Source organism: Aythya marila (genome assembly GCF_965140915.1).
Source record: "Aythya marila genome assembly, chromosome: 2".
NCBI classification, from domain to species: domain Eukaryota; kingdom Metazoa; phylum Chordata; class Aves; order Anseriformes; family Anatidae; genus Aythya; species Aythya marila.
The window spans coordinates 36889868-36908023 of record NC_139043.1 but is presented as its reverse complement, the minus strand read 5'-3'; the positions used below and the strand labels follow the sequence as shown (position 1 = coordinate 36908023).

The 18156-nt window shown below is 42.9% G+C and overlaps 2 protein-coding genes across 2 annotated transcripts in view; both read right to left on the bottom strand.

Moving 5' to 3' along the window:
• Nucleotides 1-600: 600 nt before the first annotated feature.
• On the bottom strand, nucleotides 601-5368 carry PRR15 (proline rich 15). Its single transcript, XM_082754851.1, has 2 exons — nucleotides 5020-5368; nucleotides 601-4851 (listed from the first exon to the last, which is right to left on the bottom strand). Exon 2 carries the CDS (start codon nucleotides 4836-4838, stop codon nucleotides 4473-4475), a length of 366 nt encoding a protein of 121 aa, XP_082610977.1. The 5' UTR covers nucleotides 4839-4851; nucleotides 5020-5368; the 3' UTR covers nucleotides 601-4472.
• A 7682-nt stretch (nucleotides 5369-13050) lies between these two features.
• CHN2 (chimerin 2) overlaps nucleotides 13051-18156 on the bottom strand; it is a 162752-nt gene continuing 157646 nt past the window's right edge. The window contains exons 12-13 of the mRNA XM_082754739.1: nucleotides 17999-18104; nucleotides 13051-14331 (exon numbers count right to left, since the gene is read on the bottom strand). Of these exons, the coding sequence (XP_082610865.1) occupies nucleotides 14160-14331; nucleotides 17999-18104 (278 nt within the window). The 3' untranslated portion in view covers nucleotides 13051-14159. The remainder of the gene's footprint in view (nucleotides 14332-17998; nucleotides 18105-18156) is intronic.

Below are 18156 nucleotides of genomic sequence, written 5' to 3'. Positions count from 1 at the left end.
CACAGTACCTCTAATTTTTCATTTCAACAGACAAACATAGGCGTGGTTCTCATTCACAGTAACACAGAAGATCATGCATTTAACCTCCTTAGTGTAGAAGGATAATAACATCAATAACCACAATAAACAGCAATTTTGCACGAGGGGAATGGCCTGAGGCATTGCAAAGAGGCAGCAGAAGGTTCCCGGCACAGAGGCTTGCACCTGAGAATCAGTGTGGCTCCTCGCCTCCCAAAGCATACGATAGTCTGGTAACTAATACCCTGAAAAACATTCTAATTCATTTACTCATATGAAACATGACATTTAGCTCTGACGAAGATTACTCACTGGAGTAAATTTTTCATTTAAAATCAGGCCTCGCAGCTATTATGGAAAGTCGTTTGCTATCCCCCAAACACATGTTATCTGATGTTATATGGCTTTATCTAGATCAAATGAGCATTAAATCAAATTCTTAAGCTGCAGCTGCTAATCAATATGCTTTAGGTGAAGACTACATCCAAATATTTTTTCTTGGAGCTATTTGTAAATTTCAGATGTCTTTAAGGCTAAAATAGACAAACTACTTCACTACTTCTGGTGTGTATTAAACAGCAACTTTATTCCTTCTGTTTTATTCTGAAAAGAAAAATCAAAGCCAGCAGGTCTTCCATCCTATTTACAATAAATTAGCAATGAAGGGGAAACGTTTGTTTTTCAAAATAGTGTAATTATATGGTCTCAAATATCATCCTATAGTTCACTCTTTCCCACCCCAGTTTTAAAAAGACACCTTAGAAAATACCAGGCTTGGGCTTTTTTTGTTTAGCCCTACCAAATATGATCCCAAAAGGCTACAAAATGAGCTTTCAGTTTGTACCCGGACTTGAAGCAGCTTTTCTCCCAATTAGGTATCAGATGTCTGTGCTAAAGTACACACGGGCTTTGAAGTGAAACATCCAGATGTACCGTCCAGGCCAAGGCTGTGAGTTCTGTCCTTCAGATCTTAGCCCTCATGTGAGGTTATTTTGTTAACAGACAAGAGGTTTTATATCTCAAATATAATATTAATCATGGTTTACACTGCAGTAAAGACAAAACTTTTATAAATAAGTCAGTAAAGACCTCACATAGACTTCTCCATTCTTTCAGTTCAGTTTAAGTCCTTGCCTGACCTAACATCTGAGGTTGAAGCTCTTGAGGCTTTCAAAGCATTTATTCCAGCATTTAATCCAGCGTTTCCAATTTAGGATCATTTTCTGCAGGTGCTGCAGCAGGCTTCCTGCTCCCTATAATCTTCGTTGAGTACCAGACTGACCAGCCTACAATAGCAAGGAATGATTCACCAGGCAGCTAGTCAAAGCTTTATTTTTAGTTTTGGCAAGAGCAAGAATAAGTAGGTATATGCTTTGCAAGTTTATTTGAAAAGTTCACTCTCATTATGAAATATTTAGTTTTGCCCCAAAACTGCAACCCTTAGCAATATTTGGAATAATATTAAGAAAATTGCACTACAACTGACATAGGTTGAACCTCATCTGCTTATTTGTCTTTATTTTGTAAATATGCTACTCTTTGGTTTTAGAAACAAACAGCAGCTACTTTCTCAGTTGCCCCATTTCCTAAACCTACTTTCTGATGCATTATCTTTATAAAGAAGATGAGGAAAATACCTATGTTGAGGATGCCAGATGAAGAAAATAACTGTATGAAGAATGCCAACAGCCTTTTAATAATTCAGTGCATAGAACTGCACTATTGTTATAACTGAACAAGTATTCTCCAATAAAAAAGAAAGCTCGACCTTTCTTTACTTCAAGGATTAAAAAAATAATTCAGATGCTCCACAAAATGGACTATTTCTCTGCACCAGCTTAATTCATTTACATGTGTATACATTGCTTAAAGTTTCACCTGAGGCTCAGGCTGAGAAACAAAAGGACTATTTCTGCCAAACAAGTAGGTCGTGGCCAACGGGGCTTCTCATGCCTAGCTGGCGAACACGGGTCAGCACTGACCCAAAGATATTGCTGCATGGCCATTGCACAGAGGGCGTGGAAAGTGAGACAAGGCAGTCAGCCAGTTTTCTCATGGATCTAGTTTTTCAGTAGCTGCTATCAAATTCATTGAAGCAAGGATTTGACTGAGCAGGAAGATAGAGTTACTTCTCCTTCCCACAGCTCAAGGTCATGATAAAGATGGAGGATGCCTGCTACCAAATCATTTTATCTGTATTTATTTACTTCATATTCTGACCAAATTTCCAAGCTTTAAGTACCAATCATTAGGATTTAAGATATGACTAATATTTAGTCACATATTAACCTGCATTGATATTGAATCTTAACAGCAACCATTGAACATCATACCAGAGTTCTCCTCAAATAATACCATAATTTGTAGATAGCTTGTGCCTAGATAAAGACTTTCAACCAGTGAACCTGGGAACCTTTTTCCAAGAGACAAACAGAGTTCACTGTAGAAACAGGTAGCTTAGAGTTACAGAGGAATGGATACACTATATTTTCACAGCAGCGTAGGGATTAAAAACTCTGGAAAACATCTGCATGAATTTTACAAAACACTGATCTGTTAACCCCCCTGGGCTAACTGATCCTGAAGTAAGTTTTTTTTATTGTCAGTCTCTCAGTTCCCAGCTTTTAAACTTTCCTTCATTTCTCTCACATCCCTTCATACGTGATGGGGCTTGTTCCACTTGCTTCTTCTTCACAGAAGGCTTTCGGGTGCCCCTTTACTGAAGAGGTTCCAGGTAAGAAAAGCGTCTTTGAGGAGAAACAGCAGTGGTCTTCAGGAGCTCCCCCACTCATTGCTCTCTGCTTTGTCAGCACGTAGTCAGGAACACAAAAGGCAGTCCAAAACCAATCAGTGCTTTGTAGCTTGACTAAATGAAAGGGAAAAGCGCAGGTCTGCACATTGGGTGGAAAAAAAAAAAAAGAGGCTTTTACAGAAATACATTTATGATGATACAACCCCTTCGTCCTTGGATTTAGGTGTCTGAAGAAGTAGCTGAGTGAAGGATTGTTAACTAAGGCAGCTAGGTTATCTCAGTTTATTGCACAGGAGCTTTCATTACATACTATTATACACCGCGAACCACAGGACACTCGCCCTCTATCTGCTACATCATCTCGTTGACTGTCAGTGACTATTTTAACCCATATTTTCGGTCAGAATTCATATCTTTTTTTCCTTTCGGGTCACTTTTTATTATGAACTGACCTTAAATAATTAATTACAGCCAAACAAAATCATAACCACATCATACTTGATAGCTAGGAAATGATTTTCAGTCCCTGCCATTATGTAATATCTTGTATCACATTCAAAAAAGGCTAAAACCATTTCAACAATATCAAGTATATTGCAAATTCATTTAAAAATAAATAAGGCAGTTGTAGCTACATCTTCTACTGTCAAGAAATGTGTAATTGCTCAGTATTTTTAGCTGAGTTTGCTCTGTAAGGCACAACACCAGTGCAAATCTGGCTGATAGTTTACTGTGTCCAAAACCCCAGGAGCTCCAGGAAGGGGCAGCTAGCTGCCCAAGTTAAAGTTTGTGATCTTGCTAGCAAAAAATAAATCTTGGGAATCTTTAACCTTGCTTCAGGAGCCTTGATCATAGTAAACATTAAAGAACACTTCCAGCGGTGCCAAAGCCTGTTTCCACGTTTGGAGCACAACCCTGCCCGTGCTCTCTCTCCAGAGCTGGTCTTGTCTCCCAGGAGAGTATTTGCATCTTATCACCCGTTTTCTTCATCGTTGTTTCACTACACCAGTTATCACCAATTATACAAAAACCATGCATTCCCTGGGTACACAGCGGGAATTGTTAGACAATAACCAGCCTCTCTCTGTAACAGAACTACGGGAGATTAACCTCTGAAACACCTGCTTATCATTAAGAGAGGAAAACACGGTAGAATCCTGCCTTTTGCATATTAAAATGCGATGTGTGGCATGGGAGAACCCAGGCACCTGTGGCTCCCAGCGCCTCTCTGATGAGTCCCACAGCACAAGGAGGGCTCCTTCGCCGGCGTGCCTGCTTCCAGCAGGGCAGAAGCACGACTGCTACAGAGCTGTGGCACCGCTGGAAGGTTCTCGGCCCCGAAACGAAGTCCTTCCTTCGAAAGGCAGCGTGTGAAGAGTCTCTCGGGCGGAGAGCGGGGAGAAGCTGGCCCGCAGGCGTGAGCAGGGAAGCGTTGGCTCACGGAGGGGCCCGGGGAAGGCACAGAGACCCCAGGATAGCACCTTTTGAGCCTGCCCACCACAGTACCCGCAGTGGGGCGTTCATCGCTATCACCATGAAGACAATCACATCGTCCCTCGATGCCGAGGCTTGCTCCTCGCGGCGGTCGTGCGGCTCCTCTCGCTGTCCGGGGCGCCCCCCGCAGCCTCCGCTGGGCGCCGAGGAGCCCCCGCGAGGGGGGCGAGGAGCGGGGCGAAGCGGCGGGGCGAGCCCCCCGCCGTGGCTACTGGCCCCCGGGGGCGGCGCGGCCGGGCTCGCCGCCGTTGAAGACCTGGGGGCTGTCGGCCAGCAGCGAGGTGCGAGCCTTGCGCGTCTCCTTGAAGCGCCCCGAGTGCGAGACGCGGAGGCTCCGCCGGGCTCCGCCGCCAGCCCCGGCCCCGGCCGCAGCCCCCGGGGGCTCCCCGCTGCCGAAGGGGGGCGTCGCTCCCTCCCGAGGGCCGGGGGCGGCGGAGGGAGGCTGCGGGGAGGGGGCGGCCGCCGCTTCCTTGTGCTTCTTCTTGCCGCCGGTCAGCGACTTCCACCAGTGCCCCGCCGAGCTGCCGCCCTTAGCGGCGGGGGCGGCGGCGGTGGCCGCGGCGCTGTCCGCCATCTCGGCGCTGCCTCTGCGGAGGGAGGGCGAGCGTCAGGGCGCTAAGTGGGATGCCCCAATTTTGCCTTTTCCCCTATTCCCGTCCCTTAACCCGGCCCGGACGGGGTTGGGGGTCTCCCTGCTGCCGCCCCCTCGCCCTCGCAGGGGGTCCCGGGGGGCGAGCGAGGGCGGCGACACTGACCTGCGGCAGCGCTGTGCTCGTCCCCGGGGAAGCGCGGCCGCCCCTGCCGCCGCACGCCCCTAGGGCTCCATGGCAGGCGGCTCTGCGGCGTGGCGACAGGCGGCGACAGGCGGCGACAGGCGGCGGCCGGCCCGGGGCTGGCCCCGGTGGGCGGGCGGGCAGGTGTGGGAGGAGCGGCGGCACCGGCGGCCGCGCTCACCTGGACGGCTGCTGAGGCCCAGCCCGCGGGCGGGAGGCAGCCCTCGGGTTTTTAGGAAAACAAAACGCCTTTTTTTTTTATTCCCGTTCAGCCGCAGAGAAGGAGTGAGATGTGCCTGCACCGCGCTGAAAGCGGCGATTTGTTTGGAGAAGCAAAACTCCTAAAATTCATGCGGTTCCTAGCACCCACCAGCTGCGCGCTCCGTTATTCGAGGCTGCCTGTGGAGGAGTTGGTGGGAGCAGAGGTATTTCGGCCTCCTCCCCTTTGCAGTTCACCTTCTGCTGCTTGTTGCTTCCCTGAAAGCCCGTAAAGGTAAGCCTTGGGTAAGGAAGCATGCATGCACACACACTTGAAAGCACTCTAAACTGTCCTGCTCGCTGATTTCAACAGCAAAAAACATCCCTACTCTGGAATAAACCAGTAACTTCCAGCAAGAAAAGAGAGCCTTTACATTGCCTCCAAACAAGCAAGTGACTAACATTTTCCAAGACTGATAGCATCAAGGCATTGGGCTCTGAGACCATGGGGCTGTTTCCCCCAGTGAGTATAACCTGCTGCTGTGCTACACATTTGTATCTACGGAGCAAGAAACAGCAGCATTTCTCCTCATCTTGTGTCCCCCAAAACTGCCTGGGAGTTTGTGGAGAAATAAGCACAAATTTAAGTCCTTGTTACAGAATATTATTGGTTAACATTCATAGCTTCCACTCTTCTTACAGGCTTATACAAAACATTTGCCAGTGTATTACTTGTTTATTTTAATTTGATTACCATAGGCCTGACCTCTTAGCTGATATAACACCAAACTTTCACCAGATCGGTGCATTTCTCTGTTCAGTCTAAGAAACTTGCAATGAAGGAAATTTGTCCCTTTTGGCACTTTCCTGAAAATAGGGTCTCCTGAAAGGAGACAGGCAGTTCAGAAAGCTTTATAAGGGATGTTGTGAGTGGGAGAGTGTATGCGGCTGCACAGGAGAACAGCAAAACCTGCTCTGCATCTGAAAGTCACTGCTATGAATCAGTCACAACACAGTTACACAAGATTGTCACTGAGGTTAATGTTTATATAAAAACAGCTCTGGCAGTGAAAAATGTATGTTCTGCCCCTTTCTTACTGCAACAGTAAACAGTTGTTGTGTTCTTTCAGTGTGCACATATTTACAGAATTGATATAAAAAGAAAGCAAAACAATCAGTTACATAGTTCTTTCAATGTGTGGAAGTTAAATACTATATTTATTTTAAGACTGCTGCAGTTAAATTCTGCCCTTTCTTTGCAGAACGAGAGAATAAAATTAACGTGATTTTGTATTCCCAACTGGGTAAATGTGTGGGATTCTAGCAGACACCCCAATACATTATAAAAGGAGTCTGTCTCTTCCTTATTGTAACATGCTCCTTTTTTGCAGGATTGGATCATACTGACATCGGGTCACTTCATAACTCAGCAAGTTGTCCAAAATTCAGAACTAAGATTCTCAAGATTTAGGTTCTCAAAGACTAACTTCATTTCAAAAACTAAGAGTAAAACAAAGCATAACATAACTTTAGCCCCAATATTAAATGCAGATACAATTATATGAAAGGGGTCCAACGATGTTTGAGCCTCCTCTAAAGAAGAACATACGGTGTTGGCACCTACAGAGGGCAGAGCTCTTCATAAGTCCATGTTCCCAGCAACATTCAACAGCACACTTGATTCTGCAAGTTAAGACTCTAACTCTGACCTGACATACCACTGAGCAACTGGCCCTTAGAAAGAAACTTTGCAATGCTGTTGGCACAAGTGGGCCTTTCAGCATTCTGCATTAAGATCAGTTCTTGAAACTCTTAGATCACACACCCTAGATGTCATCTTAATTATAACCAAGGGTGCCATAGGTACAGGAAAAGAACACACGAAGAATTGGCTCCCATCCATGTCAGACTGTCTGCTATGAAGAAGCCAGTGATAATTTCAGTTTGTTAAGCTTTAGATTTCGAAGTGCTAGCAGCATCTCAAACCTCAGCCTTTGCCTTAACTATGGTGAAGGACTCCAACCCTTTTGCAGAGAGGAACATTTTCCCTGTTGAGAGCACACTGCTGCTAAATGCTGTGGGACTGCAGTATCTGATAAGAACTGCAGCATTTCACACCCAGCCTATGTCTGTACTGCCAAAAAAATAGAGCCAGGGAGTGAGTTTGAACCTTGTACCTCATCAATCAGCCATATTGTCAGTGGTGACACCCTGGCATGATTTTGGCCTAATGTTATTTAATACCCACTGTTCAGGCATGGTTTGGAGGCCGTAAGAGCAAGGGATTATTCTCCTAGACAGAATGGACAGAATTACACCAGTTTGTCTCCCTCCACAGTCCTCCAGTTTTATAATAATTTATACTCTATTTATTTATTGTGTACTTTGTAAAATCTATTTATTGTAATAAAATTTATTGATATTTATTGTAACAGGTTTTGCACCCTCAAATATTTCAATACACAATCACTCCTCATGCTATATGCATTACACCATCTCGGCCTCAGGGAATAAAAATACCAGTCTGATGGGCTGCAACATGGCCTTTGCATTGTTATGGACACTAAATCACAATATTTTGATTCAGTGCTTCTAGAAAAAAATAAATATTCTCAAAGGCCACAGGTGATAGCTACCAAGGGCCCCGAGAAGACCTCAGTGAAGATAATTTGGACAGGGCAAGTTGGTGCTGCTTGGCATGGGAGAGGTCCTTGGCCCCATTTTATTGAGTGACACAGATGTAGTCTCAACTCTCCTAATCTTACTTCCAACAGTAGCCTGAACAATATTGTTACTTACACAAGCCCTAATGGTAGCTCTATGAAAGGAGCTAGTCCTGTAGAGGAATGTAAGATGTTAACTTGCGTTAATGCTGGTGATCATCTTTGTTCAATGGAAAGTTTGGCTTCAAGAAGAAATTTGGCTCAGAGCACAATAGATTATGAAACTTTACCTTAACAATACCTATGCCTAAAATGAAGGGTTGAAGCTTCATCAAAAAAGACAGTAAAGCACTGGTGCCTATCAACGCAGTGTAAGAGTTACTCCACATATATCAGCACTGACCCCAATTCTGTTCTTAGGCTTTAGATTTCCAAAGTCTAACCCTAATTCCTACCTTAATTATAACTGTTAGACTCATGCCCACAACTCCCCTCACCCTCATACCTCCCATGCCCAAACCCCCTCCCTTGTTGACCTCAGCCCTGTTCCTAATACTGAGGGCTGTGCAGCAGCCTGAGGAAAAATACAGGTTCCTGAGTATTTGGATTCTTAACCTACTCCTAACAGTTACCTTGGTTATAAACACCAATGAACCCCAGGTTCTCTTCTGATCTTCTTGGTCAACAGCATATGGTAAATTGCTTCTTCATGTGCATTGGTCATACACATACCTGCCCTACAGCAGAACAGAAAATAAGGTGTCTTCAAATTTGTGTTCTTCAGGATCTCTAGATCCAAACCCTAAAGTTAACCCTAATCGTCATTCTAACCTTTATCTTCGTAGTGACAAGTGACTCATACTTTTAGGAAAGAGAACACTTTCATTCTTCTCAGCTTCAACCTCCCCACCTCAGGAGGTCCTGCAGGACCATGCAGTGAATGCAGGTTCCAGCTTCCAGCAGTAAGCTTGGTTCATGACACCCCCAAGGATAACGTAAACTGAACCGACAGGTCATAACCCTTTGCTCATTTCTATCACAGCTTATAAGGTTCAGGCCTCATCTGACACATGCTTTCTTCTTCTTTGCAGTCCAAACACCATCCTGCAATAGTCCAGGTCCTTCAGGCTTTGAACTCCCAATCCTGGCTTTAGCCATAGCATCAGCATAGTTATAACCAGAAGACCATGCCTTTAAAGAGAATGTAAGATACGGGTTCCAGTAAGACCCACCGATGTGGTAAATATGCAAGCCCTACGGCATTCAGCAACAATCAGTTTCTTAAGGTTCAAATTTCTGAATCTTAACCATGATTGTTGCTTTAATCAAGGAATGAATCTCTACGAGCTAAGGAACATAAAACGTATTGATGCTCTTACTCTTATCTCTATGAGTCCTATAGTCTCTTCATTGCCTTTAGATAGCTTTAGGGGATACGGCAATATAATTCTGCTTTGAGGATCCAGTTAGATGGCATTCTTCTCCTTGTGTAAGTGTTTGTCAATTACCTTCCTGCTCAGAGTTTTCAGTGGTTCCTGCTTATCGGTGCTGGGGTCTGTTGGCACTCAAATCTTCTTCCCCCCTTTTCTGCAGACAAAGAAGTAAGAAGGATGCCAGGCAGGTCCTTGCTGCATGTGCCTAATGAGCAGGGTTTGGGGAAATCGCAGCATGGAGGGAAAACATCAGCCTCTCCAGCTGCTGCTCCTTTGGGGAGCTTGAACTGCTGGAGAAGTGCCCACTCATGAAGACATTGGTAAGCCTTCGACCCACCACCGTCTCCTTTCCTGCCCTCTCTGACCTCTCAGCAGGGCAGCAGCTCTGTCCTGCCATGGACTTGGCTGTGTGGGCTGTGAGGGGAGTGACACTGGCAGCACTGACATGGCTGTGGGCTGTCTTCGTCTTGAGGTGGGATGGAGGCAGAGGGACAGCAGCAGCCAAGATGGATTTGGAAAGTGTTCTCCCTCCGGATGTGTGAGTCCAGGTGGGGCCCTGTGCAAACACGGTTAGTCAGCTCTCGGTGCCTTGTTTGCACAGATCAGCATCGTGCAGCATGAGCTTATTGCAAAAGACACAGTGCTCCACGTGCTCTGCAAACTGCTCTCAGTACCTATGCTCACTTTCACCTCTTTGGTGATGGGACTTCAAGTCTTCCTTCAGCCGAGCTGACTGTTACCACAGGCACTCCTGGCACATCTCAGGTCTTAAAAACACCAGGGATTTGCCCAATACTACACCCACATTCCCTCCCCACTCCTGTATCCTAAATTTGACAGTCACACACTGCTCAGGTCTTTCCTTAAGCACCTTGTCTCATAAGAGATCCCAAACCTGATGTAGATCTTCCCAAAATCTAAGGTCACGCATCTCTGCAGATTTGTCTCCTTCATTAATCTCAAACCCTGTGTGAGCTTTCAGACTGCTAAGTGTTTAGGAAACTGCAGTCTTACCTTTTGTTTAGAAATAAAATGAACGTGATGCTGATTCACTTGTTCTGTGTCTTAAGCTATCTGCTTGCAGAGCAGTGGAGTTGAGAGCAAAGCTGTGTCCTTTCTAACTTTATTTATAAGAAGTTTTACCATAGAAACAATGTATTGCCCATAGGCTCTTTGTTTCTCTTTTTGCAAATTTGTCTTCTTCATTGGTAACCTTTGAATCCAATTGTCCAATTTCAATGATATTTGACAGTAGGAGAGAGATCATAAAGTTGCATGACACCTGGTTTCTGGGTGGAGGAGCCCCAGACAAATGAATAAACCCTTCAGCACCTCCCCGTACAGTCTTGCCTGCCAGCTGCCTTTTCAGCACACTCATTGCTTGGAGCCAGGCTCAGCATGTGCAGCCCCTTCTCTAGCTTGGGATGCATGGGGTGTACAGCAGGGGACTCAGGGGAGGCTAAAGGATGCAGGTGGGGAAACTAAATCCTGTGGGCATAAAGGAGAGAGCATGACTGGGATGTGCAGTGTGTGGGATACAGGCTGTAAATATCAGACTATACTGTTCTCATGAGACAATTCCTTCATTGAGTTGTCCCAGCAGGTTCAGAATAGTTAAACCTGACTGCAGTGAGTCTTGCAAAGACCAAACTAGGAAGAAGAGCCTTCAGCTGCTCCACAGCACGTACGAAAGTGACTGTGTTATAAATCATTAACTCCATGCAATGTTTTACTAAGCACGGCTAAGACAATTCTGCGTTATAGGAGGTGAGCTGTCTCACCGTGGTAGCTCCAAGGACTGGTTGTATCAGGGTACAGACAGCACACATCACACCAGAAGATGGGGCTAGCAGAATGGCTTTTGGGGAGCGTGCATGGATGATGATGACTGCTGCCCCCCCCAGCAGGCCACCAAGGCCCTTCTCCAGGAGCTGGAGAACAACAAGGCTCCTGCCTAACATTCAGCTGCAGTGAAATGCAGCTATCTCACCTGCTTCCCAGGACGCACAGCTGCCTTAGGTGACATGACCTCGCAGGGAAGTTACACCAGCACAACCAGAACCTCCTGGAGCTCCTTTCAAATGACTCTGACTGCTGTCTTGTAGTGCCTGGTGTGAGATCGATATCACACTCTGATGAATGCTTTGAAGCAAAAGGAAGGAGTTGATGTAACCCAGTCAGACACAACATTTTTTCTGTGTAGTGGAGTACAGGTTTGCATTGACAGTCAGCTTTATGGAGACAACTCTGCTGGCTTTTCATTTATGGTGAGTCTGGAGCAGAGATATCAGACCTCTGAGGTGCTGCTCAGACCCAGGTACAGCTGTGGTGGCCACAGCAAGTCTGCCACAAGAGACCACGTGTGTGCAGTACAAGACAGCACTAACAGGGTATGGAGGGGACAGGATCCTTCTACCTCCGCAGCAAGCATGTACCTGAGGATGGTGGCTACGCATTAGCCAAGACACACATGGAAGCTTCATTAGGTATTTTGGTTTTGAGATGCAGAATCATATTTTTCCCCCGACTGAGCAGAATAGAAACTGCTGCCCCTCCAAAGACACTGTGCATGGGTATTTCTAAACATACTGCTTTGAATCCCTAGGCTGGTATATGTGGCAAAGATCCCAGACTGTAAGACATGTGAAGACTACCAGTGTGCTAATGGTAGAAGGAATGGGAGAAACAGAAGCAGAATGGCTTGTGTTCCTGCAAAAATAATGTACTAAAATATATATATTTTTTGCCTTTAAAATATAACACTTAACTGAATGGACTAGAAAAAATAAATAAAATCATTGCTATTCAAATGTCTGCATTCAAGGGATCAGAAAATTGCTATGATTATATCGATTTTTGGAAAGCATAGAATTGATGGGATTGATATTTTTGATTCTTTGCTTGCTTGAAGCTTTACACAGACGTGGTTGAGAGTAATGATAGTAAATACATGTGCACAGAGGTTTGGTAGTATGGGCACCTGAGTACCACTGAAACTGCTGGCATTAATAAAACTACTCCAAGTTTTCCAAGTATTTTCCAGCCATGTCAGGATGATAGTTGGAGACTGATTTTCATTCAGCGGTTTGCCGTATGGACAGTGACAGACACCAGAACTCCTTAACACATTTAATGGGATTTTCCTTCCATTTACACTATCATAAATTACAAAGCATATTTCACTTCACAAAATAAAACCATTTCCAGATCATTTTTATGACAGTATTAAGTAGTACGTAACCTACAACAAATAGTCCTGTACAAGTCAGGAGGATCTATAGAAGTATTGGGAACTCAGACTATTTAGCTTTTGCTCTGCAATCTGGGTTAATCTATCTAGCCCTTAGTTATTTCTCTAGAAGACAACAAATTTACAGTAATACCCTCCACTTCCGTTCATTATCATAGTTACACATATTTTTCAATTTGAATAGAAACATGTGCTCCCTGAAATAATTCAGGAAACTGAATTACCAAGCATATGATACAAATGATCAAGATGAGGAATTATTATAGTTCTTTTGTATTGAAAATTGAGTGTGGTAGTAAAGTATGCTGATTTTCTATGCTTGCAGAAACATCTCATGCTGAGAAACAGTTTTAACATTAAGAATAAGTTGCAGTTAGACTATGAACTTTGTAGGTCAATGTTTGTGAGGGGAGAAAAATATTAAAATTTGGTAATAATTAAATTTACCAACTTCCACATTTCCTACATATTCTTTTTTTTTTTTTTTGTCTTTTTTGTCTTTTTTGTCTTTTTTTTTTTTTTTTAACAAACCATCAGGAAACACATTCAAGAGAAATACCTACATTTTCAGCAGATTTACTGTACGTTTATAAATACAGAAACATGACAAAACATAGCTTGATTTTTACAGAAAGAAAAACAAATCCTTCATATTTAACCCAAAAAGTGCTAACTTTTCAACAAGGCCAGAAAATATCCAGTGTCCCAGCATCACTTAACTTACATATTAATGTGATCAAAAAAAAAATAATAAATCTGGCATGTGAAACTGATGTTACCACCAGGACTTTCAAAAATTCTCAATACCATATTTTATATGGGAGTAGAAAAAAAAAAAAAGAGAAAATACTATGTTTCAGGAAATATGAAACGGTTAGAAGTGTACTATACAATCTTAGAATGCTAGTGCCTAAATGCAAAGAAACCTAAGGAAAGTTGGAATACACACAAGATTCTCCTTTAAAACATTTGCCATGAAAGAGGTATGTCAGGATAATACTGCATTAGTGGTAATGGTTTTCAATATATCATAGCAAAAATGCAGGAAAGAATTACATGGAAAATAATCAATGCACCGCATTGATTTATAGTTTGCTAAAATAAAATGTCATTCTTTCAGCTAGGTAAAGTAAAAATATCTTTATAATATAGGTTCTGTTTCACAATTGACATATATAATTATGTCTTATGGAGAGGGAAATGTATAGCTGTATACAAGCAACACTGATTAAGTACCTTTATGCTTCTCTAGCCATATTAAAATATGTTTTGTGTTTCTTAATAAGTTAACAATAAAATTGTTTGCAACTTCTCAAAACAAATATACATCTGAGGCAAGGCAAAAGATACAAGGTGAGAGGATTTTTTCTGACCTTCTTTTTTCCCTTCTACAAAGAGGCATATGTCTATGAGACATAGGCTTTCCCTAAACATTTTGGCATCCATCTGCAACTTTGCAGAAATTGAAGTGCAGCCAAGGAACTCTTCCTTCATTTTTTAAAAAATTAAAGAAATGTTGTTTTCCCTTCAAACTAATTATTTTTAAACAAATGGCTTTGAAGATGCACCTACGTTTGTCTAAAAGAGAACATCCTCATTTTCTATTAGAATTTGCACAATTAGCTTCTGGTACCGCATGTCATTCAGAGTAGCCAGGGTACTGTCCTCTGGAGGTCTCATTAAAGTAGGCCCAAACACTATTCCCAGGTTTTCAGCATTCATAAAATTCTCCTTTTCATGCAAAGTAACCCTAAAATAGAAGAAAATAAATAACAAGGTAAGTAGTTCACTTCCCAGAAGAAAAGTACATATTGTATCTTAACCTGCAGTCCTGATTCACATTAAGCATTGCCAGATACCGACAATTTTTGGTAACAGTTTTTACTTTCACTCAGTGTAGCACCTATTTCCACAGTAACTACTTCCATTGCAAGTACAATGCAGTTATGGTGGGGCTGTGTATTCCAGTGCCTTTAAACACCCCTCCTGTAACTCTGGAGTGATTATTCTACATGGCTACCCATTAAGGTATAATAAATTAGTGGTAATTTCTTTTTTGAAAAACAGAATTCTGGTTGAAATTATGATGTATGGGCAAGTCCCCTTCTCTACAGTAATTAAATTTCTCTGTCATGTTGTGCTTGGTGTGCATCACGCCAGGCATGGATGCTGACCATGAACCCAGAATTTCTTTTGATGACCAATGGCCCATTGCTCACAGACATGCTTCCAGCCTTCAGCAGCCAACCTGATCACATATTTCTGGCTTGCTGGCTATCTCAGGCCAACCAACAGATGAGTTATTTTGCTTATTCTTTATATTTAGGAGTAGGCTGAAACCTGGAGCAGTCCAGAAAGGCGGCTTTTGTTCTGTTCAGGCAGGCTCCATGCAGCTAGAAGCTGGATGGCTACAAATGCCATCCATCTTTCACAGAGACCAGAGGCACCTCTAGGAAGGAGCCCAGGCTGTTTTGTTCCCTGATATGGTTCAGGGATGTAAATTCTAGAGAAGATAGGCTCCATGTGGCTAGAGAAAACACCGGCAGCAGAGAAGTTGGCCCTTAGGCCTACTGGAAAATACAAAGTCTGCTTCCACTGGTACAAATGGACTACATCAGTGTTGTCCCAGCAACCCTTTGGAATTTGAGTTTAGTCTTGAGAGGGCTCTCGCACTGCTGTTTAGAGACAGCCACGGTCTCTCATGGACCAGACACTTGATGTTACTAAGTAGAGCCCGTGTGAAGTTGGACAACTCTTCCACACATAAATCCTCTGCAAGGGTGGAGCACATTTAGTTTAGGAGCCAGCTCTTCTGGCAACAGCTGAGACCGCTCTGTCCATAGCAATGCCCAGCTGGCAGCAGATGGGCAGTGGATGCCACCAGGGGACCACAAAGAGGCTGAAACCTGATGGGACATTTAGTCTTTTCATTGTCAAGGTGCATAAAAGACCAGGCTTTGCTTCTACTCTCACACTACCTCTCTGCAAAGAGTGGCTATGCCAAGGAAAATCACCTTTTCTTTTTTCTTTCAGGTCAGGAATCCATTAGTGCCCCTACTCACAGCTGTGTCACCACCTTGTATCATATCTAACACAGACACATTAGCTGTTGCTTTGCAAGGAGGAACGGCAAACCAAGGCTGCCTAGCTCTAGCTGCTATTGTGCAAGTCTATATGCCCAGCACTGCTTTCTATCTGTGCCTGTACACAGCAGGGGTGTTGAACTGCTATGCAATGACACATACATCTTACTATACATCTTACTGGCACCTCTGTGCAGGTGTATGGGGCTTGTTGACAGCATAGCCTGGGGTGAGCACAGGAGGTTCAGCTTGACTGAAACTCCAGCATGGTTGGAGTTTCACCACAGGGGGGACTGCTCATTCTACTCTATTTCCTCCATTTCTGAGTAAAATATTATCAGAAAGAAAATTCCTATTTGATTGAAGAAAACAATTAATTAATTGACTGACAAATCCATTCTTCATTGCTGACATCCTCTACAGGATTTTCTTGACTATGCTAGGGTATTCTTTCAAGGGAGGAGAGAGAAAGGCAATAAACAGATACTAGGAAGGTAGTTCTACTATTTTCAAAAGCAACACAAAACATACTGAACTTTGGCTGAGCTCAATTTTGTGTCCCTTTCATTTGATAAAGGAATATGAAGTGCTTCTAACAACTCAATGCTTTTTCTTTTCTGTTAACAATGAGTGCTGGTATAGAGGCTATGGCCCTGCAGTCTTTACATAAAAGACTCCTTGACATCAGCACGTTTTCTTCATGCAGGAAGGACTCTATGGAGCTGGAGTTGGGACACTATGTCTAACCTACAGAACAGCATAACCTGAACCTAGAGGAACCTTCCCTCTTTCTCTTTGAGATCTCACTGTCAAATTGTCCATAGGAACTGGCACATGCTTGATTGCAGTGCAGATGCTGAAAGCTACAATTTGGAAAAGGAGAGCAAATGTATTGCATGGCATGCAAGTATTTCAGAGAATGGGATCAATCAGCTGTTTGATTTTTTTTTTTTTTTTAGTCTCATCAGTAGTTCAGTTCATGAAAAAGAATGAAGGCAAGTAAATTGTCTTTTTGGCTATTAAAAATCTGCTGCCAGGACATGAAAGCACTGCTCTTGTATGTAGGTCCCTGGCTTGTCTGCACCCTCCACAGGCTTTCTTAAAAGCTAATGTGGGTTGTCTTGAATCGTCCAGGCAGATGTGCTGACAAGGTTGGGTGTTTACACATCTCATTTCTGCAAAGTCCAAAGGAGCTCCCACATACCTAGGTAATGTCTCATCAAAAGGAAGAATTACTCAGTGTAATGACCTGAGACAATTGAAAATGAAGAAAAGTCTCTGCATAATGAAAACTGAATTAAGCATGAAATGCACATCACACGAGCCCTCTGATGCAATTTTTTTTGTGAGTTGAGGTATCTTCCTTTTCATGTTGGCATTAATACTGCAGAATAGTGCAGATAAAAAACAGAAAATTCTTAAAAGGTGAGTAGTTGAATTCCTCCCTTAACCCCTTTTTTGTTGTTTCCAAATAGCACCATAAACTAACAGAAAAGGGATATCTCAGGCAATATATTCTTAAATGAAGGCATGTTTTGAGATGTCAGTCTTTACTCAGCTTCAGTTTTTAAAAAACTTACAAACAAGGCTTTCTGTGGCATGTGATGTAGAGTTAGCAGGTATTTGAAAAAAAAAAATTTGCTTTAAATTAATGAGAGTGAGACATCCTATGCCTTTTCAGAGCACTTCCTAATTTTCCTAAGTATCTAGATAAAAAATCTGAAAACCTGGGAGTACATCCTCAAGTCACAAAATGAAATTTAGGTACTTTTGAAAATTTTGCATTCCTTCTGAGAAAAGAAGTTTTGGAAAATGAATGAGCCAGTGTGTGTTTAAAACCAGAAGAGAAATGAAATAACTGGAAAGTGCCTGTATTGCTTTTACTTGTAGTATAAAAATAGGCCCTTCCTGATTCTTGGTTTCATGATGATGTGAGCAAACAACTAGTACGAGACAGCTCCTTCCTTTTAGGGTTATAGTGCAGGAAGACAAAGCAGGAGGTAAGGGGAGGTAGAAGCAATGACTTGCCACAGAACATCTAACACATCTCTAAAGTACCTACCATTCCAGTATTATCTGCCTCAGAGAAATGTGACAAATCTTAATTAACTCTTCAAAGGCTTGCAATAATCTGCCAGCAAAAGAATCTATGCTATATATGTGCATAGTTTATAGTCATTTATACAAATATAGCTTGTCTGTTTATTTGTAATGTTGCTGTTTTAGTGGTAGTGCCTTAATGGAAGCTTTATTAGAGTTTTCTGTAACATAGCTCTTTTAAAGCAGAAAATTGTTATGCTTTTCAAGAATTATCCTACGTGCCAATTAACTTACTTTTTGAGATGAATCATTAGGTATCTAAGTGTCTCATAGTGAGCAGCAGGAAGTAACATCAACACTTCATGTATTGCTTCTAGTCGTTCATCAGGATTGGAGATTTCTGTAAAAACACCAAACAGGATTAATGTTAATAAAGCCTTTCGTTTGTAAAC

Coding starts and splice junctions, on each gene's coding strand:
- PRR15 (XM_082754851.1), bottom strand. CDS start 4,838: ATGGCGGACAGCGCCGCGGCCACCGCCGCCGCCCCCGCCGCTAAGGGC.